Here is a 25,810-nt window from a genome sequence, read left to right as displayed (position 1 = left end):
CCCCTTAGTAAATGGCCCAAATCAAAACGCTAATTTGCATTTTCTTAATAGCGAAGAACCTATAATCCTCTGGAGATGTGGGCATGGAGACACGTTTTATTTCTATTTAGAGATCCTTTTCTTCTTCAATGCCTTCATCCTATTCTTTCAATATTTGCATGTGTTCTCATAAAGTTTTAAGATAAAGGTAGTAAAAAAACAGTAAAACCCAAGAGTGCTTGGTTGGTTCAACAGTTTTGCAACATGTCAAGTATTTGATTTAAATTTTTTGCTTTGGAAATTAAAGACCATCTTAGATAGCACAATTTACTGATCACAGTTTTAGTAACAATCAGACAAAAAATAGGCAAAAATAAGATTTTACTTATATTATTGCCAAAATGAAAGTAAACTATCAGTGAAATCCATGAAACCTAATTTACACACAGTAGTTGTATTTTACACAGGTGGCAGGAAAATGGACAGTAATTTTACATGACATTTTGAGAGGGAAATTTACACACAATCTCATTTGTTTTAGCAAAATCAGACACCTCCCAAAAGATGATTCATCTATGTTCATTTCTGATGTTTATTTATGTTTAGGGCTATGATGAAAATACACACCCCAGGATAATGTAAGATAAGTATTATTCCTTCTTCCAGGAATGCCTTGTAATCTTGTCAGTTTCTTCCAACAAAAGAACTTTTGCAAACTTCCATACAGTGTAGCAATTCTCTTTTCTGCCTACTAATTGCTTCAGGATTTTGTGAATATAAGTTCATTTTAAAAAAATGACCATCCTGAAAAAAAATCAGGAAAATACATTGGTTCCAGGTTCCATCTGTGAATGTTTTGAAAATTTTAGTTTAAGAGCAAGTTATTTTTACATACATTTTACCAGCCTTCAATCCCAAATTTTCAGATGACACAAATTGCAGTAGCTATTCTCTAGAAAAGAACTTAAGGGAGTATAACTCCGCATCCCAAAAAACAATTTATAATGGAAGCTCATGAACCACTAGTTCTAAATCAGAACTCCTTGTTGCTAGGAGCGGCTTAATTTTCAGTCCTCTAGATCCAGAGATGACCAGCAACTGTTTGATTGTGCCACACAGTTCCTTTACTAGATCACTCTCGTTTTTGGTTGATTCTGGAGCACCATCATTGATTCAGAGATTTTGATCATGTCACTAGCCAAAAAGAACAGCCCATCTAACTTTTATTAGAGGGGGGGAAAAAGCCAAATAACTGAATATGAATCATGGATTGCTGAGCATATGAAGGCTGCCGGCGGTGTCATCTGTCATGCTTAATACTTCCAACACCATTCCGCTGAGATGCCATATTATGGACTTGGCTTTTTATCTTGAGCCTCGGAAGAGAAATTCCTCTGTTCTGTAGATGTTCTCTTTTTGGAGGAGCTGTGGATGTCAATCATCCTCGACGCCACCAACATAGTGACAGATAACATCGTAATCCAGGGTCAGTAGCTTTTCTTCATCCTGTTGCAGTTGCACCACTGCACGACTCTGTCCCTTGTCTCGACGCAGAATGCGGCCCATCTAATTTAAGAGTGAAAAAGCGTGAATGAGATTGTGTTCCTATCCTGAAGAAAAGCAGGCATACCAAGGGTAAGCAAGCTGTGGAGCTCTAAATATTGTGTTATTCCAGTGATCAACAACCATGACACGTAGTGAGCATAACTCAATTTCCTGTAATATTGCAGTGCCAAAAGAAAGCCCCAAACCTTATTAAATCTGTGTTCTCACATATGATGTGGCGCATTTTAATTTACTTTGTAACTTTTTTTAAAAAATTGACTTATGCCTGCCCGTCACTATTGTAAGTCATGACAGTCATAAAGTGGGTCACCCATATGATCCACCCAATTTTACAATGTTTTTATGTAGGTTATTAAGCAAATGCTGTGGTTGTTACATGAATCAACAGCTCGCCATGGGTTTGTTTTGCTGAAACCTGAAAGTAACTGCTGCTTTTTGGCAAAAACATTGTTAAAATGTGCTTATGTGATTATGGGATGGTGCAAATGGCAGACTAGTTGCCAAGCACCTAAAATGAAGCTGTTTGACTATTGGGCAGGGAGGGGAATCATCAGGACCATGTCATAAGTACCCTAGGGGAGGTCTGCTGTAACTTAGAACGATGGCTAAGAAATTGGTTATTAGTTGAGGACTAGTGGAAGTAAATGGAGCTTCTTATAGTAGTGTAAGCAATAAAGAATCTGTAGCGGTTGCAATGCTACAGATTCTTTATTGCTCCATTAGCCTTGGTGGAGCAGTGGGCTAATGCCTCCCTAAGTAACACCAGCTGCCTGCAATTAGTGCAGGTTCGCATCCCACCAGGCTCAAGGTTGACTCAGCCTTCCGTCCTTCCGAGGTAGGTAAAATGAGGACCCAGATTGTTGGGGGCAATAAGCTGACTTTGTAATAATGCCGCTTGGGGGGGAGTGAAAGCCCTAATAAGCAGGCATATACATAGAATGAAGGCTACTGCTAAGTTTGTAAAGCCGCCCTGAGTCTTCGGAGAAGGGCAGGATATAAATGGAATTAAAATAAAAAATAAAAATAAATAAATGCTAAGCTTCAATATCTTATAACTACTATCTGCCTAAATCTGCATGATAAATATTATGGGATAATATAAGATGTAACCCAAAATTTTGACCACAAGAGAGACTGAATCTTGGATCACCTGCATTTGAAATAACAATTTGTTATACCTGCAATTTACCATTGTGTTAGTGGCATACAAATTTAATAATAAACAGAAATAAACAAACAAATAAATAAACCCATATCTCTATAGCATGAAATTCAGGGGTCTAGAGAAATTAGTTATGTTCCATCTCACTGGATTAGTGACTTACCTTTCCAACATGTTCCCCTAATACCACCATAACCCAGTCTGAATCATTCCGAGGAATTACAGTCTCCAGCATGGACTCATGGATTCCTGTAAAAGAGGTCAAAGCAAGAACCTGAAGTCATTAATACTACTACCTGAAATATCACTCTTCCATTAGCTGCCTGAAAAATCATGTGAAAGAGAATTTCTCAAACACAGTTTCTCTCATTTCAACTGAAACTGGGAACCTGGCCATCACATGGGTATCTTCTTATCCTACTTTGGATGGTCCTTAAGCAGCATTTTGTATCTCACATCATTTTCTTACCAATTATCCAGTTATTAAGATAAGATTGAAAGTTTTGGACCAGTTTTTGAAAGAAGCTCCAAGCTAAAGCCAGACTTTCAGTGGTAATTGTAAAGCCTTTTGTGCTAAAAATTGAATGTAGCACATTTTTGAACTGTAGTGGCATAAATTATTGCGTATATCATAGACAGCCAGAGCAACCAACAGAGAGGTGCTGAATCGTATAAAACCAGAAACATCACTAGAAGCCGAAATTCAAGACCATGTCATGCGTGCAAATTCACTGAAGTCAATGACACAAGGAATGGTTAGTGGATCAAGAAGAAAGGGCAAGCAACGTCAAAGCTGAGACAATGATGGGCATCCAACAACTGAAAGAAGCTGTACTTGACTGGAAGCATGGAGAGAGCTCGCCTATCAAGTCATCAAGAGTCGTTCAAGACTGATTATATATGTTCTGCCTTCACCTACTAACACTTAAGTGTTCAGGATTAGGTACTGAAATTTGGGTGGAGGGATATTTTAGTTCCATAGCAGAAACAGTTAATCGGGGAGACTATAAAATAATTGCTCAGATTCGTTACCACAGCTGGAAACAAAAACCTAGATAGCAAAGTAATTCTGCTACTAAGAGTAGTAAGCATTATAGAAATAAAACATTGCAAATGCTCACATTTCTATCAGTATCTCAAAAAAGCAGATATACTGAAATTCTGATTAACAGTACATTTCACAAATTTGCTTAATTTGGCATACTGCGGATAATCTATCAGCTCATAGTCCTATTAAATAAAAAAAAATCTCATTAAAATATTATGCACTGAAGGTCTCAAATATGCCTGCATCTCCATATACTGATGTATACAGCGTTCCTTATTACAAGATTTCAAAATCAAAGAGTAATGTTTATCTATAAAAGTATTAAAACACACGGTTAAAAGCAAGACAAGAACCTTAAGTATCTTGAGAGCATGGACAGAGTAGCAAAAGTAAAAGACAAAAATCACCTACAATCACCTCTGAGAAAAAGGAAGTCCAGAAAAGAGTAGACAAGCTTAGTATTTGGGGGGTTGACATGAATGCAAACCTTCTTTCAGAAACTTGGGATCCCAAATCACAAGTGTCTTTTTTGGAAGCACTAGAACGTCTGCACCAAAGTTGGTCAACTTTCTTCCTAATCAGCAAGCTAAAGATGCGGTTCTAAAAATATCAAAGGTCAAGTCTTGAGCCTCAGACTTAAGCAGTAACACTAATACACTCACCATCCAGAATTTGTCCTTCGTCTATTCGGCAAACACAGGTATCTGGCTTGAGGACATCTTCAATTACCATCTGGAGACAAAAACAACAACAACAACACAGGATTTCATACCTTCTGGGCCCAAACAGTGGGTTCAGTTGAGTCTTTATAACCCTCTTTGCCTGGAACTGGCCCTCAGCTGCAAACACTTATAACTTGAAAGGACACAGGCTTCTCCCTCACAAAAACAGGCCTTTAGCTGCTCATAGAGTCATTAGTTATTATTTGATCAACACCGCCCCGAGTCCCTCGGGAGAAGGGCGGTTTATAAAAACTAATAAATAAATAAATAAATAAATAAAATATTAAAACTTGGTATCCCTACCCCATCACTTCAATACATCTAGGCTCCAAGAAAAAAAAACAAAAAACAAAACCCACAGCTTTTCAGAAATGGCACCTTGCTTGAGAGGAAAAGCATTGGTGAGCTCCCCCCATTTCTATTGCATTCAACTCCCCAAGCAAAATGTTGCAAAATAAATAAATAAATAAACCTTTACTGTCAAAGTACAACATGTGTACATTGAGATTAGCTGAGCCTCCCCCCCCCTGTGCTCCCTCCCCCCCCAACACACAGTGACAACAAACCCTCCATCCCACCACACCATGTGAACCAACTACACCACACACACCGGCCTCCCAAGTCAACTCTGCGTAAGTTCACAGAGATTATTTCCCGTTCAAAAGCCTAACAGCCCACAGATTGTTTTTCAGCCTGTTGGTGCGGCTGGCTATACTGCTATATCTCCTACCCGATGGTAGGAGAGTAAAGAGATACCGTCCAGGGTGTGAGTCGTCCCTGAGAATCTTCCTCACTCTTCCAAGGCAACGAGCCCTGGCGATGTCATCCAGTGGTGTCAGGGGACAGCCCACAATGTCTTGTGCTGTGCTCACTACCTTCGATAATACTTTCCTGTCTGCAGCTGTCAGACCGGCATAGCAAACCACAATACCATACGAGAGGACGCTCTCTATGGTAGACCGGTAAAAGAGGGTCATTACCCGTTGTTCTACCGTGTTCTTCTGCAAGACCCTAAGAAAGTGAAGCCTCTGCTGGGCCTTTCTAGCCACCTGGGTTGTGTTAACTTTCCAGGTCAGATCTTCACAGAGGTAGACTCCCAGAAATTTAAAGGAGGAAACTCTCTCCACACAGTCCTCCCCGATGTAAAGTGGGGCAGATTCCTCCTTTTTTCTCCAGAAAAAAGTACAACCTGGAGAAGGTTCTTTATCACTGCAGGACACAGCACTTTTGAAACCATTGCAAATAAATTCTGCATAGATAGTTAGTTATTCAAGGTATAATGACGCCATGGGCCAAACCGAATACTGCTATTCTGGCAAAGATGAAAAGCTATCCTCCATTTCTGCTGCTGCCTTATGAGAATTAGACTGAACTGACTTGACCTCCCAGCTCCATCTATTGTCTACATAATAACTTCACCTCTTTCATAACTAAGAGAAGTGCATTATTTTTTTAAGAAGGCATTTATGATATAGTCTCAGGTTTTTGAATGGCAAAGTTCAAAGAGTTGTCATGTGGTCCTTCATTATCTTCTCCCACCAGGCTTAAATCTGCCTTCACCAATTTGGTGTTCTCCAGAGGCAATGGGACTACAATACCCAAAATTCCTAGGAAACAAACATGCTGGATGGAAATTCTAGGAACCCAGCATATCTGGAGGATGTCAGTTGGGACAGTTGGGTTTGTTGGCACAGCAATTTATCCTTTTCTTCACCCACACTGTAAAAAACTATTACAATGCTATTACATTAGATGCATAACCTGTACACTCTAGGTTCAAATAGTAATACTGTATTAATGATGATGAGAAGCAGGTTTCTGCAAGTACCTTAGTATTATAATATTTGCCCCCTTTGTAGAGCTTATCTATAAAACGGACTCGCAGATCTTGGCGTAACCAGTGAGTAGCTCTGGAAGAGGAACTGTCAGCAGACTTACTCTGCTTCCTAGTATGATTCTCTCTGTGGGCACAAGAGAAATTATTGAAGAATTATTAGTTGGAAAGGGTCTTTTAGGCAATCACCTAATACCTACTTAGTGCAAGAATTCAGATTAAAGCAAGCTGAATGTATGCAATTAGATGGCTACTTCGCCCTTGCTTATGTAAATCCTTTGAAGGGAAGACTACCACTCCTTTGGGCCAAAGGTTCTACTGTCAAACTGTCAGGATATTTTTTCTTAACGTTCTCAGAGAAACTGCCTTCTTATCATTTACATCCATTATTTCATGGAGAGAGAGCGAGAGAGAGAGAGAGGAGAGAGGAGAGAGGAGAGAGGAGAGAGGAGAGAGGAGAGAGAGACAGAGAGAGAGAGGGAGAGAGAGAGAGAGAGAGGGAGAGAGGGAGAGAGAGAGAGAGAGAAAGGGTTTTGGCCATCTTCTGTGTAATGTCCTTCTAGGGCTTTGAAGAGGGCTACCTTATGTCCCTTGTCATTTTTTCCTCAAGTCTAAAGAAATCCAAATCTTTCAACTCTTCATATAGCTTAGTTTCTGTTCCCCTGATCATCCACGTTATCTTTTTCTGAAATTGTTCCTTTTTAAAGTGTAATGTCCAGAACTGACCTGATCTGACCTTCCCTTCCCTTAAATAGTTAGAGGTTGTTTTAGGGCTTGAAAATGGTTTCTGAGCTCCAATGATACAAATTATCTTCCATGTCATCCCCTGGGCTTTTCCTCCATTTAACTATATTCTTTAGAGATCACTGCTTCCAATGTCCATTAGTGCAGTAGGACTTTGTTTGAAATGATAAATCCTACTACCTTCTCATTAGCTGAAGTGGGACCATTTGCTTCTCCAACCCTTTGGCTTTTTTCTGCTATGACAGGGGTAGGCAACCTCGGCTCTTTTATGACTCATGGACTTCAACTCCCAGAAATCCTGAGCCAGCAGAGGTTGCCTACCCCTGTGCTATGAGATAGGAAGACTAATATGTCCTAAGTCCCACAGCTCATAATTGCAGATTTTGGTCTATCTATTTTCACATTTCCTTCTTAGGAACGACCTGTCGAAAAGCTACCTTTTTTGTTCCCCTTTTTATGCTCTCAAGTTAACCAAGCTCAAACTTTAGGCTTAAGGCTTCCCAACTGAACTGACTTCTTGATAATTCTCCATTTGCTCACTCATTTGCAAGGTCTCTACACATGCCAACTCACACTGAATCAAAAACAGAAATAGTGGGGTGAGAAGACATCAAATGGGATTTGATTAAAAATGATTAAAAATATATGTTTTGGAGTCAGCGCTGTGATCCCCACAGAATAGGCGCTCTTGCACTAATATACATTATATTCTAAATAATAAGCCAAGTGAGGTCTTTTCTCATTTCTCCCTTCACCACTGTTGGAAGCCGTATTCCGGCAAATGCTTGATCGAACCATCAGCAACCATATAGCTACAGACTTTAAAATAGCACTCAGCACTTGCCATAGCACAGGGGTGTCAAACTCAATTTCATTGAGGGCCACATCAGCATTGCAGTTGCCCTCAGGGGGCTGGGTGGGTGTGGCCAGGGTGGGCGTGGCCTACTGGGTGGGTGTGGCCAGCTCTACATCGTTCGCATCAAGGTTGCCTATGGGGGCCTGGGCAGGAGTGGGACAGATCTGAGGGTCTCTGGCAGAAGGAGGGTCTCTGGGCCAGGGCCAAGGCAGTGGGGGCCGTTCCCTCACTGTTTCCAGGATGGCTTCGGGGGCCACATGAAACCACTTCGCGGGCCGGATCTGGCTCCCGGGCCTTGTGTTTGACATGCCTGCCATAGCAGGACACCTTTACCTATCTGCATCGGCTGCGTGCTTCCTTTTTTTGTCCCTGCTGTCATTTTTTCCTTTGGAGGCCCTGTTATCCGAGCTGTCCTTGGCCTCGTTCCTTTGTTCCTCCTCCTTCTCTTTGTGAGCCTTGCTGAGGCGACCTGTACTGGGGAGAAGCAAATCGTTGAGAGAATTCAACCCATGAGGGGAACAGAGATTTACAGCAGATTTTCACCCCAAGTTCTACAATCAAGATGATTTGGTTTTTATATTGACAAGGAGGGCCGCCATGAGAGGAAAAGCTAATATTGCTACTTAGCATCCCCAAAGAGCAGAAGTAGTTCTGGTGTCTACGTGGGAACAGTGGGGAAATCTGCCTTAACTTACTTAAGTCTTTGGCCAGCTTGTCATATTCTTTCTGGGTAACCGGCCGAACTCCATGTTGACTCACGGTGACCACTTTGCTGCCAATTGCCAGTTTCACCATGACACGAGCGTTATCTCCATCAACACCTTCAATCTACAAAAGACACAAGTCAGGGCCCAGTAATTAAGTGAGTGTGGTGGTAGCGCTGGATTGAGACTAGGAAGCCTTAGTCCCCACTTGACCCTGGAATTAACTGGGCAAATTTGGGGTACTGTATAATTTCTCTCCCAACTCAGTCTATCTCACAAGGTCACCACTGAGAGGATAAAATATTAAGCTCCACATTAACTACTGTGAACTCTTAACAGAAAAGTGAATACAATAATGTATGAATAAAAAGAAATGCTCTATGTGGATAGCTGAGAGAAGAGATTGCAAATAAAGGCTATATCTGCACTGCAAACCGATTCAAGCCCTGTTTTAGAACATCCTCATTTTTTAAAAAAAATTAAATCCTCGGCGGTAGCTTGCAAAGCGAAGATTAGGAACAGCCTACGTTTGCACAACAATTTCATAAGCAAATGAATCGTAATGAAATTAGCGTTATACACATTTGATAAATAAGAAATATTTCTGCAGTACTGCCACAGCAAAACTCATCACTGGGACACAAGCAGGCAGGGGCTTTCTACCTAAGACAAAGGTGGAGGGTTGCAGAGAAAAGCCGCACCCCCACTCCAAAAGAAGAGCAAAAGGGTTTATTTCTCAATGTGTGCTCACTTCCCAAATCTTCTTTGGGGATGAAGGTGTGGGTTTCCATTCATTTCAGTCCAGAGTCTAAAAAGCAACTAGCTCAAGAAAAGTGTCGGTTCACCTTTCCATACAGCTCCTTATGAGGTCCACTTTCGATGAAGACGGCACCTCCTGGAACCAACCCCAAAGGTTCATCTTTGCTCTTTGAAGGTTCCTCGCCTGGTTTGGGGGGTCGCCGGGATCCTGAGGGCTGCAAGTCCTTGGCTGCTGAGCGATCTGCTCCAAGGCCCAAGCCCTTGGGCCGAAGACGGTTTTCTGCTGGCTTCACGTCCCTAAGATAGGCAAGCAAAGCAGAACAATGGGACAAAAGGCAAGAAGCTGAGGTCACTATTTATACCTGAAAAAAATGCAAAATTATGTTACCTAACAGAAATAGCAACAGCAATAGCACTTACACCTATATACCGCTTTACAGTGCTTTATAGCCCTCTCTAAGTGGTTTACAGAGTCGGCATATTGCCCCCAACAATCTGGGTCCTCTTTTACTGACCTGGGAAGGATGGAAGGCTGAGTCAACCTTGAGCTGATGAGAATCGAACTGCTGACAGTCAGCAGAATTAGCCTGCCATACTGCATGCCAACCACTGCACCACCATGGATCATATATAGCACAAGAATAGCTCAAGAAAGACATGAAAGCACCTTGTTCAAAGCTTAGCACAGACGTGATACCTTGGAATGAACTTCTTATAGAGGAAATATGGGATTGATAATAATTGATCATCTCCTCTTACAATGTTAACTGCTTTTAAGCAATTAAAACTTATATGAGGTAATTTAACTGTAAGAGTTTGAAACTGGTGGCAACCTATATTGCTGTGCATTTACATGAGGGGTAGAAAGAAAAGAATCCATACATGCATCGGAGAACATGACTCAACCATTTTTTTTCCATGCCCAAAGCTTTCTCATTCTGTCAAATAACTTTTCTACAATAAAAGGTTGTAATTCCTCTCCAATGGCATAGGCATTTCTTTCCCTTGCTTCTACTACACTCTCATGGAAGATCTTGAGGAATTCTTTGATGAGATCAAGATACACCATGGCTACCATTTTCCTGTGGCTGCTTGCTCTATCAAACGAGGAGAATAGACCGGTGTGGCATCGTTCATTACAGATAGTCCTCATTTAATGACTATTCATTCAGTGACTGTTCGAAGTTAGGATGGTGCTGAACAAATGGGACTTATAACCTATTCTTGGAGTTAGGGCTGTTACATTGTTCTGCAGTCATTTGATAATCCTTTGTGACTTTCACTGCCAGCTTCTCACAAGAAAAATCAATGGGAAAGTTGGCAGGAGATAGGAAATGGAGACTACATGATGCTGCATTTAATGACGACGGAGGAAACGCTTTACAACTGCAAGAAGTGCTGGAACGGCTGTCATAAGGCAACACACTCATGTGATGCTATGGTCCCCATTATTGCGAGACCACCTGCTGCCATTGTCAACCTCCCATCGCCCGGTTCGCTCCCACAGAGTCGGCCTCCTCAGGGTTCCATCGGCTAAGCAATGCCGGCTGGCGACCCCCAGGGGGACAGCCTTCTCTGTGGGCGCGCCGACTCTGAGTTGCCTCCGGAGCTGCGGATGGCCCCTGACCTTCGGTCCTTCCGCCGTGACCTGAAGACATGGATGTTCCAACAATCGGGCCTGGACTGACTATAGTTTTAAATTTGGTTTTATTGGGTTAATTGTTATGTATTTATTATATTTTGTTTAATTCTTTTTTAAATTTTGTATTTTATGTTTTTTAACTTTTTATTGTTGTGAGCCGCCCTGAGTCCTCAGGGAGAAGGGCGGCATATAAATTTAATAAATTCAAATTCAATTCAATTCACTACTGGTATTGGCAAATCCATGCCTACTTCTGCCAAGGAATGCATTCTTTTCTACATGTTCTCAAACCAACTGCCTAACACGTAAACCAGACTGATTGGTCTGTAGTTATCCAAGTACTCATTCCCTCTTTCTGAAGACAGGAACATATCTGCTCTTCTTCAGTCCTCTGATACTTCACCTGACCCTCAGGATTCCTCTTTTTCATTCTGAAAAGTTTCTTTGTATATAAGTGGTGGCAAATATTATTGCTACCATTAATCTAATAATATTGCTTCCAGCAACTTGGGACACTTAATATTCTTAAATTAGTTTTTGATTAGAGTCTTTAAAGCATTTCAGTTAGATTACCTTTTTAAAAAAATAACATTATACATTAACAATGTAACAAATAATAACGAGCACATATGTAAAGAATACTTGCTGTTTAAATGTGTGCCCGATGCCTTCTCCTGCCTTCCAGCCCATGCCCTTCAACATAGCAAGACCATAAGCTTCCACGGGTACCTCTTCATAATTTGCCTCAGTTGACTGCCAAAATATACGGAGAGAGAGGGGGGGGGGGAAGGAAAAAGAACAGGAATTAAACCATCTGAACTAGGAATTCTAAGAGATATCCAGAATAATGCAGTTTTATTCTTACCGATTCTGGGCGGAGGCTGACATCCACTTTCTCCCCGTCTTCAAAGCCATCAGGCACACGGTTCACCATGAGGAGAGGAATTGCAAAGTTGGGGTCTACCCTGCTTCCACTTTCCCATAGTTCCTGGGATTTCTTGGATTCTAAACAGCAGTTAACCAAAGCATAAGAGTGAAGTCAAGAAAACTCAGAGTCAAATATTTGTTTCCTAGGTCCAAAGGGGAGAAATTAAGAGCTACTCAAATCCAAACTGATCTGGATATTCATTACAAGAAATTTTCCAGGAAAGTAGCAGTGAAGTATCTGCTTTATCAGGTTGCATACTTCACAGCTCCTACAACCACCAGATTTTCTGTTTGTGGCTTAGAAGCATTGGTATTCATTTAAATACATCAACAACTAACAAAACGTTAGTATGCAAGCATAAGGTATACAGCGCTATAGTTCAACTGCATACTTACAAAAAATACCTGTAGACAATTAACTCTTCCAAAGCTTAATGTTTAGGTTATCTAAATATTAGAACAGACATGTCAAACTTGTGATGTCACGTGACGTTGCGCAACGTGTTGGAGCTTTTTCTCCATTGCTGGCAATGGGGTGGGTGCGGTTTTGGGATGACGCGTCTCCGCGGGCCAGCGGTTTGACACCTCTGTATTAGAGGTGTTAATAATCTCTAGTTAACACTGTATAAATACCACCATACCCAAATAATATATTATTATTAAATGTATTTGCTGCCCACCCATCTTGTTGCAGGGCTACTCTTTACACCCTGTGCATTAAAAATGTAAAGTGATAAAAATGTAAGCATAACATTAATAAAATAAAGAAACAATACAAATAAACAATGAAAGTACAGCAATATGATTAAAAGATGGGCAGGGAGGGAGCAGGATGCATGGGGGAGGGAGGTGGGATGTATTATTAGTCCAATAACCACCTCCATTGTGGTACTCCCCATTGGGTCCCCAGGCCAACTGGCTGAGCCAGGTCTTCAGGCTCTTACTGAAGGACAGGAGAATGGGGGCAGGATGTTCCAGAGGGCAGAGGCTACCGCAGAGAAAGCACTTCTCCTGAAGCCCACAAGACAGAATTCCTTGACCAATGGGATCCACAGCATGCCTGCCCTGCCGGCAGAAGTGGGGCGACCTGTCCTAACAGACAAGATGCTTCATCAAGTAACCAGCTGCCCTGCCATGGAGGGCTTTAAATATCATAACCAACACCTTGAGCTGCACTCAGAAACAAAGAGGGAGCCATTGCAGCTCATGGAGTAGCGGTGTACCATGGGCCATTCTAGGGTATCCCAAAAACTGCTCTATGCACCACTTATGTTTTGTAATAATACAATAAAGCAATATTCTCAATGCTCGGGGAAAAAAGTAAGATATGGAACAAGAGAGGGATGTACAATGATATTACCATTAATGGGAGTTACTGCAAAGAAAAAGGGTCACTGGATCTGAGCGTTGTAGATTTAGAGGGGCTGGGATGCTAAAAAGGAACTAGAAGAACAATTAAATGGAATGAAAGCGAAAACATGTCTCAATCGATTTTTTTTAAAGCGAACATTTCTAAGAGAAAAACAGAATAAAACAGAAGACACTGTCAGGCCAGTGCAGGTCAACAGAAAGCCAGTCTAGTGTAGTACTTAAGGTGATAAAGTGAAAGCAGGGAAATTAATCACCTCCATTCATGAATCACCATTCAATAGGTGACTTTGAGACAGATACTCTTTCTTTCTCTCTCTCTCTCTCTGCCTAATCTACCTCATAGATTTGTTGTGAAGAAAAACAGTAGTAGGGAGTGCTACACAGGTTGACCTTATGGCCACAGTTGGGATAAGTTAGTTATTAAGTGAGTTGACCCAATTTTATGACCTTTTTTGGCACAGTTAAGTGACTCATTGCAATGATTTTGCTTGGAGGAAAACGGCTGGGAAGGTCACAAAGGGCAATCCTATTACCATGACCCTGCAAACATTGTAAATCCATGCTAGATACCAAAATATCTGAATTTTGATCACATGATCATGGAGATGCTGTAACGGTTGTAAGGGCGAGGACCAGTTGCAAATCATTTTTTAGTGCTGAAAAATGCACTGAATAACTTTGAATGGTTGCTAAACTAATGGCTGTATGCTATGTGCTATCCTGAGCTCCTGCAAGGGCAGCAATCAATCATGTGATGGTCAGGAATAAAATACATAATTATCAGGTGATGTCCAGCAGTATCAGTCTTAACTTCATCAAGTTGAGAATTGGTAAAGTTAATGCTATGGACATACATCATAGCAAGAAACCTGCAAATCATCACTTCCTCCCAATTACGCTAATTTATGTTTCTCGTGGATAGGGATGTTTAGGGAAGGGAGAGTTCAGGCTAAAAGTTTGAGATTCTAGTGGTCATTAAGGTATCCCTGCTCCATGTTCTAACAGGTCAGAATCATTTTCAAGCAACATCACTGGCAAACAATCTATTGATTTCTCCATAGTCTTAAAATTAGCCCATTACAAGTTGCCATACCAGGTTTCTGTAATTATAAACTGAAAAAAGAGCATACTCTGTTTTTTACTAGTGGACAAAGTTGCAATTCTGTCATTTATTCACCTTCAATGAGTTCTTTGACTGCTTGTGCATCGACACCATTAATCCCATCCTGCTCCTGATGGGTTGCAGATACCTCAGGCTTCTTCCACTGATTCTTTCGGATCAAGGGAATGACAAGCTCTTTTGGCTGAGGGGCTGGTCGAACACTGCAGGGAAAGAAAGTGTGTCAATAAAAATTGTGATTGGGGCTTTTCTATTCACATACACTGTGGAGACGTTTCAAGAGGCTAAACTAGTCAAGCACTAGCCTCTCACAGAACTATGGCCCTTACTGTATGCTAGCGAAAAAAAAGTCAGATTTTAGATTTTGATTTTGATTTTATTAGATTTATATACCGCCCTTTCCCGAAGGACTCAGGGCGGTTTACAGGGCATTTTAAAATCATATCAATATAAAATACAAAGTTAAAAGAGAATTAAAAGATTAAATTATCCCTGAAAATAAAACCCCAGTTAAAATTCTCAGCCTGGGTCAGAGAGCTCAAAGAGCCAAGTCTTCAGGTCCCGGCGGAATGAGCATAGGTCAGGGGCAGTCCTGAGCTCCACGGGCAGCTGGTTCCCGATGGTAGGTGCACCCACAGAAAAGGCCCTCCCCCTGGGTGTTATCCGCCGGCAATCTTTACCGCCGGCACTCTGAGAAGACCCTCCCTCTGCGAGCGCACTGGACGAAGGGAACTTGATGCTGGCAGCAGGTGTTCCCTCAAATATCCCGGACCCAAGCCATTGAGGGCTTTATAGGTCATCACCAGCACTTTGAATCTTACCCGGAGGGCAACCGGAAGCCAATGCAGCTCACAGAGTAGAGGTGTTACATGGGAGTATCGGGAAACCCCCATCACAACTCGCACGGCCGCATTCTGCACCAGTTGTAGTCTCCGAATGGTTCTCAAGGGCAGCCCCATTTTAAAGAAATTACATCAATATGGAGACCAAAGTTCCCAAGTAATACTTAATCCATCCATAAGTATTTAAAATGTACACTCATTTTGAGCTTACAGCAAAAACTTTATAAATTGCACTCTTTTTCATTGCTTCACACTGCAAGGAAACTTAGGCAACTGGCTCAGGAAGAAAGTCATGGTTACTTAATGTGTAAGAATGAATTAATGAAAGAAGAATTACACTGATAAAATTACACTCTACAGCTCCTGTTCCTTTTTTGCCCATTACTACACTTAAAATCTCATGTCCAAAAAGCTTTTAGCTGGCCTCAGACATAACCAATAACCAAACCTTCTTGCGATATGGCATGAATAGATAAATTTGCAGAGGTGACTATCAAGCATTAATTGATAACCCTAATGTGTTTGGTATGAAAAAGAGCACAAGATGGCCAAAATAAGTAGACGCATTTGATTTGCCTGTGAATGGCATGCACAAACTTTTTGGGTAGCAAAAAAGAAATAAAGAACGACTTGTAATGGATTTGCTGAAATGACAAGCAATTAACACCACTGCATTTACAGTAACATCCTCGTTCCACAAAAAACAAAATATACTTTTAATTTATATTATGATCCCTTCGCTCTTTTCCCTGTCCTGAACATTACTAAAGGATAGACTGGAACTTTATCCGAGTAATAGATAACAGATTTTTGGGTGCTCAGTTGGCAGGAAGTTGGCAGGCTATATACAATGGGATGTAATTGATCAATCAATCAATCCAAATAAAGCTGGAAGGGACTTTGGAGGTCTTCCTAAGTGCAGCGGCCTCCAGCCCTTTGGGCACCAGGGACCAGTTCCAAGAGAGAGGACTGGAGGGGAGGCATGGTTTCACATATTGCCTGCATCCCGCAGATGGCGCTTCGCTTGTGGCCCGGTTCTGGTCCACAGATTGGGGATTGGGGACCCCTGTTCTAGTCCAACTCCCTGCTCAAGCAGGAGACACCACACCATTTCAGATAGGTGGTAATCCAAACTCTTCTTAAAAACCTCTAGTGATGAAGCACCCACAATGTCTGAAGGCAAGCTGTTCCACTGGTTAATTGTCCTCACTGTTAGGAAGTTTTTCCTTAATTCCATTTGCTTCCATCCATTGTTTCTTGTTTTGCCTTCTGGTGCTTTGGAAAATAAACTGACCTCCTCTTCTTTCTGGCAATCCCTCAAATACTGTAGTACTGCTATCATGTCACCCCTAGTCCTTCTTTTCTCTAGACTTATCCAAACCCAAATCTTGCCACCGTTCTTCTTATGTTTTTGTCTCCAGGCCTTTAATCACCCTAGCTGCTCTTCTCTGCCCTTTTTCCAAAGTCTCAACATCTTTTTTTGTAATGTGGTGACCACAACTGGATGCAATATTCCAAGTGTGGTCTTACTAAGGCTTTATAAAGCGCTACTAATACTTCACATGATTTTGATTCTGTGCCTCTGTTTATACAACCAAGGATCGTATTAGCTTTTTTTTTTGGCTGCTGCAGCACTTACAGGATGAAACAATTAAACTTACAGGATCATTTAGGCAGCACTAACTGATCCTCAGTATAGTAGGGAAACTGTATCTGGCCTACCCTCTTCCAGCAGCGGCTCACACGATCGGGTACTGTACTCTTTCCTAACCTGAAACGGAAACAAATCTTCCACAACAGAGTGAGGGCTCTGGGAAGAGACCCATGGCAGAATCCATCTTCTTGACCTAGCAGCTTTCTATAAGCCGGGCTTTCGGTACGGGGGAGTTGGGGGAGGGAGTTTATCCCGGGCAACTTGCAAAAGGTTTACGACAGAGTGCACCAAGCCCGGACACGAAGCCGCCTCCGCACGACAGATCTTCTCTGCTTAATCCGAACCGCACAACCTCACCACCACCACCCCAAACCTGCTTCCGCCGAATCCACACCTTTGCAATTCTTTCCCTTCGACCGCGGAGAGGAAATCGGGTTCCTGTTTCGCTTCCCTGCCATCCTGCCCAGTTATATGGAGAAACCGCTTCCGTCCGCTCGTTCGGGAAAAACTGAACGACACCGGAACTGCTGGCACACCGGCTGGCTTCTCGGCCATCTTCCATTCACTATCTGTCCATCACTCGCTTCCGACCACGTGGCGTTCCGTGGCACCCTGGGAAACGGAGTCCTTTAGAACGTTAACTTCTCATTCAGCGCTCGAAATCGGGAGAATTAGACCTTACAACTCCCAGGATGCAGCGCCGTACAGTTAACTCGCTACGGGTCACTGTCGAAGACTGTCCTGGAGCTTTGCTGCAGAGCGCGGGGATACGTTTTCGCTGACGCGTGTTATGTGAGTTGCATTCGAAATCCGAAGGTATTTTAAGAGTCACCAGCCGCAGGAGGGAAAATGGGACGCTCCTCCAAAGACAAACGTGATATTTACTACCGTCTGGCCAAGGAAGAAGGGTGGCGAGCTCGTAGTGCATTCAAACTTCTGCAGCTGGATGAAGAATATCACTTATTTAAAGGTAGGGAGAAAATATGCTCGCAAATTGCATCATGAGTTGATCGCTAACGTATTTCTTGCTTTGCCAAAGCAGCTACTATTTCCCAGAGGTATCATAGTAAAGTATAATTCCATCACCCACCAGTGCTTTGAAGGGGCTGCATTGGAAGGTATGTGTGAGCACTGAGGCCAATGACACATTTTAGATCCATGGTTTATCCCATGAACCTATAAAAGGGATTTGTTTAACACTTTTAGCTATTATCTTTCTTTCAAGAACGTAAGGGTCATGCATGATCTTCTCTATATTGTTGAAAGGAAAATCTTAGTGTCCAGTCCAAGCCAGGAATAAACAAAATGGAGGCTGTTTGGAAAGAAGGTTGTTGTTTATTTTGTTGCCAGAAACTTTAGTCACAGCAGCATGTTTCTGGGGTGGCTGACAAAATGGAGCTGGGTTTTTATGCCTTCTTGGGCTTTTGTGTTTGGAGTTGTTCCTGTGGCATTGTATTTGAGGCTCTTCCTATTCCTGTGCAATAAACTTTGACCTGAGGTTGAGTGTGCCCTTTCGGTATTCTAATGGTGGGTTAATCCTATTATGTCCTAAAAGTCATGTGCTGCTTCCCTGGGGCTGGGGCTGATGGCTATGTCCTATCTTGGATTTTTTTGGGTGAGGGGTTGCTGGTTCTAATCCTATCACTCTGCTGTTATTAGCTATCAAATCTTGCTCCAAGGGATTTTGAAAGATCCTGATTTGAATGGGCTTCTGGAGATAGTATTTGCTCATGAGTGGAGCCTCAGTCTTTCTGAATAGGATTATCAAATCTGCTTTTCTGCCTTTAAGATCCTTTGGGGAAATATAACATTCTGCCTTTTTTAAATATTCCCCAAATATTTCCTTCTCTAGAAGGGTGGGGTGGGTGTTAACTTCCAACATTATCTTCACAATAGTCCTGAAAGTCAGCTGGACTGAGATAGAAACAGACCCAAAGTAATCCAGGAATGGTCAAGTAGGGATTTGAACTTGGATCTCCACACTCTTAACCCTAACTCTATAAGCATTAGCATCTTTCCATTAAAAGAAGAATCGCTTTCCCATGTGTTGTGCATCCTAATTCCATGGAGTTAAGATTGCTACAGAAGACAGAATATATATAGCTTATCAATCAGTCCTTATGTTTCAAGATTTATGAGCTTGTACTTCCAGCCTCATACATTAACTGTGATGATTACCTTGAAATAAGCAAGCTATCCAGGAAAGAAATATTACCACTGAACATGTGCAGAAAACTACTTGTTCACAGCAAAAATAATACTATTTGGGAGGCAGAGCTAAGACCTCTGGAATTTTTACGAATTTTACAAATTGTTTATAAAACTTTACAATTTTTTTTCAAATTTTTACAAAGCAAAATTTTGTGTTTTGTGGTTTTCCTCCTACAGTTGTATTGCAGTAATGCAATTATTTCTTCTTTTGCCCTTTCTAGGTGTCTCCCGGGCTGTAGATCTTTGTGCAGCACCTGGTAGCTGGAGTCAAGTTCTCAGCCGAAAGCTCAAGTAAGGAAACAATTTGCCTTCAGGGTGGTGGAAGGTTATGCCTCTCAGGGAGAGAGCAACATCATCCTACTTTCTCCTCTTTCCCTTTCTCCAGAGGAGAAGATCCCAAAAATGCAGATATCAAAATAGTGGCAGTAGATTTGCAAGCCATGGCTCCATTGCCAGGAGTCATTCAAATCCAAGGGGACATCACCAAGGTACGTGTTGTCTAATGAAGCCATATAGGAAATGATCCCATGTTCTGCTCCCATCCTAGCCCAGGGCAGAATATGACCCCTATTTTATTTTTATTTTTTTAAAAATCCCCCTTGTTCTTCTTTGTTTTCCTCTTTTCTATCTAGGTTTCAACAGCTCAGGAAATCATTCATCATTTTGAGGGGCAACCAGCCGATCTGGTTGTATGTGATGGAGCCCCTGATGGTAGGTCTCAACCTAGTCTTATCAAGGATTATCAACTTTGGCAGGCTGACATCTGTTTTCTTGTGGAAGGGGGAGAAGCTGCATTTGGTAGCCTTAATGAATGTTACTTTTGCTCTTGCAGTGACTGGACTCCATGATATAGATGAGTACATCCAAGCCCAACTGTTGCTTGCTGTAGGTATATTCTAATTTTATTCCCATGTCTGATGACTAAAGCAAACCACATAAGATGCTACGGGAGGTTGTTGTTTTTTCCCCTAAATTTCTTCCTCTTTTTTGCCAAAGTATTATGAGAGAGTGGTTGTTCTGTTGCCATAGAGCACAGGTCTGCAACCCACGGCTCCGGAGCCGCATGCGGCTCTTTTAGCCGTCTCCTGCGGCTCCCAGTCCTCTGCCATGTGTAGTCCAAAAAACAACAAAAAAAAAAGTGGGACTAAAAAAGTTCAACCGATCAATTCAAATAAGCAGGGTAGGTGCATATCTCGCCTTGGCTCCACTCTTCAGTCAAACTCTGTTCTGCGCATGCGTGCATGTACGTGCATGTGCACACATTTTTTGTGGCTCCCAGTTTTTCCTTTTGTGAGGGAACCGGTTCCGAGTGGCTCTTTCACTGTTTCAGGTTGCTGACCCCTGCCATAGAGACACCAGCAGATGCTAGAACTGTACTTAAAAATACTTCATCTGAATCAGCCATCCCACTGATGTTCTTTTTTCCTCTTTTATCCAGGCCTTGAACATTACTACGCATGTCTTAAAGAAAGGGGGGACATTTGTAGCTAAGGTGAGCCATGCAGATGAAGAATCATTGGATATAACCAAACACTTCTGGGTATCACTTATTCAAGCCTGCTTGTATCCAGCAGCACAGCAAAGTGAATAGTAGTTTTCCAACACTAGTTCTTGCCTTAGAGAAATAACTGATTCAATGCTGAAGCAAATGTGGTGGATTTCAGTGGGCAAGTGCAGGTCTGAACCTGCTGTCTGTCAGATCAAGGTGGATTTCACCTATTTCAGCAACAGTCTGGGAAATAGGTCCTTCCAAACCTTGATTAGCAATTAACTTTGAGAGGACTTCAGATCACGTACAAATTTATTTGCCCATGCTATGTTGGGCTGTTGGGAGCTGTTGGTCACCAATATAGAGTTGCAGCTGTATGACTGATGTCCTTCGATGAAGACCTCAAAGTTTCAGTACTGTATTTTGTCATTTTCACTGTAACTGATGGGTTGGTGATCTTGGTATCACAGAACCTCAGATTGGGATTACTGCCAGAAGTACTAAGTTACTGCACCTAGCTGACAGGTTGCATTTCTTCTGGAGGTGCCCTCAATTTCTCTCTCTGCCTCTGCTCCTGGATTCATTGTACCCCTAAGAACTCCTTGCTTCTCATTCAGTTTCTGTGACAGTGTAACAATGCAGCTAATCCAGGCATGATGTAGCATTTTGTCCTCCCATTTCAGATATTCCGAGGGAAGGATGTCACTCTTCTCTATTCCCAGTTGAATATATTCTTCCCTGATGTGACATGTGCCAAACCCCGAAGCAGTCGCAACTCGAGCATTGGTGAGTAACAGTTTCTTACACGACTGCTTCTTCCATGCTTATTGACCATTTTTGGTTCATGGGGAATCGTGCATCAAATCTGACAGAATTGGAAAGCTTTAATGGAATCATAGGTAAAGGTAAAGGTTTCCCCGCACATTCGTGCTAGTTGTTTCCGACTCTAGGGGCCAGTGCTCATCTCCCCTTGGAAGTATTGCAACGGTACAGCATGTGTACTGCTTCAGTGCAGAGTGTAGCTTTATTTTAGGCAGATAGAGGTATGTTATTTGCACTCTTCTGTGACTTAATTGAGGGGACTGAAGAGGACTGAAGAAGAGGCATCCAAAGCTTTAACTTCCTTTCCATTTTCAGAAGCCTTTGCTGTTTGCCGAAACTATAGTCCCCCCGAAGGTTATGTGCCAAACATGTCCAATCCCCTATTGGATCATTGTTATGGTAAGAAACCTTGAAGACAAGAGGGTATTGTTGTTGATATGCTGGGAAATGTGGGAGAAGGATGCTGAAAAAAGGGGGTGAATGGTTTGAGTTATTTGTAGGAACATTGTAAGTGATGAGATTCTGGGAGTGATTGATGCTATTATCTTGAGAAATAGCAGATTTCCGTACCCTAAAGGCTTCTAAGCAGAAAGTGGATGGCCATCTATCTGAGACGCAATATTAATTGGTTTCCTGCATTGGAAAGAAATTGCCCTAGATGATCTTCGACTGTATGGCCCTTGTTGCTGCTGCTGGTAATTAAGGAGGGGCTTGTGCTTAGACTGCTATTCTTTTTCTCAGAGAACTCTGAGCAGCAACTGCAGCTAGAACTTGTTTGTTACCTGCTCTTGAAATCAGTTTAAACATCTTGAGAAACTAAAAGTCAAGGAAAGGGAGGAAAGAATCTTTGGTGAAAGAAGGAAACTTCTTGGATGGAGGAACCAGAAGGCAAATTATACTGGCTCAATTTTGCTTTTTCCAGCCAGCAAGAGATTAATTGTGAGCCTAGATTATAATGCAGTTTAATGTAAATTGTCCTCAATACTTTAGGGAACATTAGACAACTTTTGAAGTACCTTGGTTGAAAACCTGTTGCCCAGTAATGCACCATTTTACCTAGGTAAAGGTAAAGGTTCCCCCGCAGATGCGTGCTAGTCGTTTCCAACTCTAGGGGCTGGTGCTCATCTCCGTTTCAAAGCCGAAGAGCCAGCGCTTGTCCGAGGACGTCTCCGTGGTCATGTAGCCGGCATGACTAGACGCCAAAGGCGCACGGAACGCTGTTACCTTCCCACCGTGGTGGTCCCTATTTTTCTACTTGCATTTTTACGTGCTTTCGAACTGCTAGGTTGGCAGAAGCTGGGACGAGTAACAGGCGCTCATTTTGTTACGTGGCACTCGGGATTCGACCCGCCAAACTGCCGACCTTCTGATTGACAAGCTGAGCGTCCTAACCCACTGAGCCACCGCATCCCTACAGTTAAAGGGTACACACAGACAAATATGAGAAGTTAGGAAGGAGGAGGGAGAAATTTTGCTTATTGTTTCTTTGTGCAAACATCAGAATATAAATCACCACAAAAACTACCTCTGCCCTAAAAATTTTCCTAAGGAAATGTTTGGGTTGCAAGAAACTTCCTCAGTTGTGGAAGAGAAGCACAAGTAGAACAAATCTATGAATATTTAGGTGAGGACAATAATTAGAAGGGGGTCCTGTTGCAGGCAAGTGTGTAAAGAGAGTACTAATTGTCTTCTCGCTTTTGTGATCTCTCTTCACTACAGATGTGGATTTTAATCAGCTGGAGGGTCCCAATCGGGTCATTGTCCCTTTCCTGGCTTGTGGCGATCTGAGTGCTTACGATTCCGATCGGACCTACCCGCTACAAGTAAGGCCTGGTGTCCTGTTGGTGTAGCAGGTGATCTGGAAATAAGCAGAGATGGCTCATCCAAAATCATTTTCACATGAACCAGACTTGCTGAGCTTTTAGTTGGGAAAAATGTAAACCCAGCAACTAAGCAGCAGGTTTGAATAGATAGATGCAGATCCCGTTCTTTGTCCAACCCTTTTCTCCAGCAAAAAAAGGGGGGGTACCTACAGTTGGTGCCAAGTGTTTGAATCCACTCACAGGACAAGAGCTCTGGTGCCTTAGAACAGCGCCGCCACCCCCAACCTCTTGGGCACCAGGGACAGTTACATGGAGTTTTTTCTGTGGACTGGAGGGGACATGGTTTCATGCACTGCCTGCATCCCACAGATGGGACTTCGCTTGTTTGCTTGGCCTGGTTGCGTTGCATGCTGCAGACCGGTGCTGGTTCATGGACTGGGAGTTGGGGACCGCTGCCTTAGAACTGTTGGCAAGGAAGCTTGACAGCCGGCAGAGAGAAATTTGGAAAAGAAGAAATGTTGGGAGTCTGTGGTGTTCCCACCGGGGGCAGCTTCCTAGATGAGCTAATGTAAGCTTTTCTCTTTCTCCCATGGGGTCAGCTGGATCCTGAGAAGGAGTATACCTACGTGCCCCCGACCCAGCCGCCTATCCGTCCTGCCTACGAAGAAGCCTGCTTCTTAAAGAAACACAACCTCCTTACCAAGGAACAAGGGCCCCAGCCTCAGCTTTCAGGGCCGGGGGCTTCAAATTTTCCTCTAGAGACGGAGGTCGTAGACGCCCTGGAGGAACTGTCAGTGTAACATAGTCACAGGACTCGGGAGAGAAAAATATGACCCTGTGCCAGGTTGAAAGACTACATTTTATCTTCTGCGGGAGCAAAGGCAGAGAAGATGAGCTTGTCTGGAGAGTTGGACCTTTGAGGGTGCTTGTTCTCAGGGCACATTAGTACTACTACAACAGGCCTTCGGAGGCATACTGAAATGCCAAAGTACTTTGCCCTTCCAATATATACACATAATCCTAGACAACCCGGCTATCCAGCAGCAGACTTCAGAAGGAGACTGCATATAACAAGAGATTGGCCAGGGCAAGGGTAGGCAACCTTGGCTCTTTTATGACTCGTGGACTTCAAGTCCCAGAATTCCTCAGCCATCTATGCTGGCTGAGGAATTCTGGGACTTGAAGTCCACGAGTCATAAAAGAGCCAAGGTTGCCTTCCCCTGGGCCAGGGCTTTTGTGCAGGGCTGTCGTGTTAAGACAACCTGGCTTTACAGAGCAGCTTGAGAGTCTTGTCTCTTTCATCCCCACTTCCTGCCTTTTGTTTCCCCTCCCCTTTTCCAAAGGGGAGAACTTGTAAAGCCACGGTCACTTCTTCTTCGTCCCTTTTCCAGTTTGCCCTACTCCTAGATCTCCAGATCTGCATGAGGGTGACGACCGAAGCAACTGCAGAGATGGAGTGCTTTTGCAGGGCTCTTTATCTCAATCATAGATACTGCGAGCGAGCTAGGAAGGGGAGTGTAGTTTCACTCCAGACAGTAATAGGCCTATTGAGGTAACTGAAACGTTGCATCTTTGTCAGTTCTGTTCTAAAATCAGAAATTGTGTAACTTGAATGCTCGTTTAATGTCAGATCTAGGGATAAAAGCTGCACATGAGCTTGCTCTTGTTAATTTAAAGGATATTTAACTTAATTTCTGGTTAGTGTGCACCTTTTCCTATTTTATTGCTCAAAATTGCAGCATTTATTTTAATAAAAAAAAATATCATTTCTTCAATGCTTTCTTCAGTACAGACCAGCCAAAATATCTCCTTTGACTAAGTAACTTAACAGGTTCCAGGAAAATATTCAGCGTGGCCGGTGGCGGAGACCTTTAATCAGCAACATTCTTCATGACTTGGATCAGATGTTCCTAATTTCTCTTGCTCAGCTTCTTTTAAGTGCTTCTAGCTTAATGACAGCAAGAATGGATTATTTGCCAATTTTTCTCTCAAACAAAGCACATACAAAAGTATAGTCTGCAGATTAAATGCCAATTCCTAGGTTTTCTCAGTGTGTTGAATCCTATCCTTTTGTACAAACCTGGATTTGTATGATGCATGAAGCCATAAAGTAGCCAGACATATTTTAGTTTAATGAGTCCTGCAAACAAGAGTTGTGCAGTGTTGAACAAGAATGGCCTTTAATTTCCTATGCCACTTGAAAAATGCTTCACAAGAAAATAAGTTAGGCTTCTGGAAAGAGTAAGAGGAAAAGGAGGTTACAGAGGAAAAGGAACAATGGCTCTGTTTTCCCAACATGTCTTCACAATCCACTCCTGAGGCAGTTTAGCCATGGCTAGAACAAAGGTTCTCCACCTAATACAGAAGCGCTGAAATCTCCCACAATATTATATTTATGGGCATATCTCCACACAGATGCACATTCTTGCCTGGTCATACCTGGAGTTCAGTATCCCTCCACGCTAGTCTGTATGCCTTGACATTATGCATACTTCTGAATTCAGCTGTCACTGTGTCTCCAACTTCTAAAGATGG

At 42.5% G+C, this 25,810-nt stretch overlaps 2 protein-coding genes across 3 annotated transcripts; one reads left to right on the top strand and one right to left on the bottom strand.

Annotated features, from left to right (window-relative positions):
* Window positions 1-313: 313 nt before the first annotated feature.
* GPKOW (G-patch domain and KOW motifs) lies at window positions 314-17,496 on the bottom strand. The gene is made up of 11 exons (XM_083356760.1): window positions 17,325-17,496; window positions 14,492-14,637; window positions 11,882-12,021; window positions 11,663-11,769; window positions 9,461-9,671; window positions 8,607-8,739; window positions 8,245-8,380; window positions 6,306-6,438; window positions 4,418-4,487; window positions 2,871-2,956; window positions 314-1,545 (listed from the first exon to the last, which is right to left on the bottom strand). Exons 1-11 carry the CDS (start codon window positions 17,483-17,485, stop codon window positions 1,414-1,416), a joined length of 1,455 nt encoding a protein of 484 aa, XP_083212886.1. The 5' UTR covers window positions 17,486-17,496; the 3' UTR covers window positions 314-1,413.
* A 168-nt stretch (window positions 17,497-17,664) lies between these two features.
* Window positions 17,665-25,800, top strand: FTSJ1 (FtsJ RNA 2'-O-methyltransferase 1). Of its 2 annotated transcripts, XM_083351847.1 has the most exons (10): window positions 17,665-17,900; window positions 19,363-19,432; window positions 19,527-19,629; window positions 19,774-19,852; window positions 19,974-20,026; window positions 20,580-20,633; window positions 21,314-21,416; window positions 21,768-21,851; window positions 23,172-23,275; window positions 23,875-25,799. In XM_083351847.1, exons 1-10 carry the CDS (start codon window positions 17,780-17,782, stop codon window positions 24,073-24,075), a joined length of 972 nt encoding a protein of 323 aa, XP_083207973.1. In that variant the 5' UTR covers window positions 17,665-17,779; the 3' UTR covers window positions 24,076-25,799. The 2 variants fall into 2 exon arrangements, with proteins under 2 accessions (XP_083207973.1, XP_083207974.1); XM_083351848.1 differs by lacking the exon at window positions 21,768-21,851 and having other exon boundaries at window positions 23,875-25,800.
* The last annotated feature ends 10 nt before the right edge of the window (window positions 25,801-25,810 follow it).

The sequence above is a fragment of the Vipera ursinii genome (assembly GCF_947247035.1).
Source record: "Vipera ursinii genome assembly, chromosome: 2".
Taxonomy (NCBI): Eukaryota; Metazoa; Chordata; class Lepidosauria; order Squamata; family Viperidae; genus Vipera; species Vipera ursinii.
Note: the sequence above shows the minus strand (reverse complement) of the source record. Positions and strands in the feature narration are given on the sequence as shown.

Coding starts and splice junctions, on each gene's coding strand:
- GPKOW (XM_083356760.1), bottom strand. CDS start 17,485: ATGGCCGAGAAGCCAGCCGGTGTGCCAGCAGTTCCGGTGTCGTTCAGT. Junction 11,770..11,881: donor TCAGCCTCCGCCCAGAATCG/GTAAGAATAAAA, acceptor ATATTTTGGCAG/TCAACTGAGGCAAATTATGA. Junction 4,488..6,305: donor GCAAATATTATAATACTAAG/GTACTTGCAGAA, acceptor TTTTGTCTCCAG/ATGGTAATTGAAGATGTCCT.
- FTSJ1 (XM_083351847.1), top strand. CDS start 17,780: ATGGGACGCTCCTCCAAAGACAAACGTGATATTTACTACCGTCTGGCC. Junction 19,433..19,526: donor GTTCTCAGCCGAAAGCTCAA/GTAAGGAAACAA, acceptor CCCTTTCTCCAG/AGGAGAAGATCCCAAAAATG. Junction 19,630..19,773: donor TCCAAGGGGACATCACCAAG/GTACGTGTTGTC, acceptor TTTTCTATCTAG/GTTTCAACAGCTCAGGAAAT.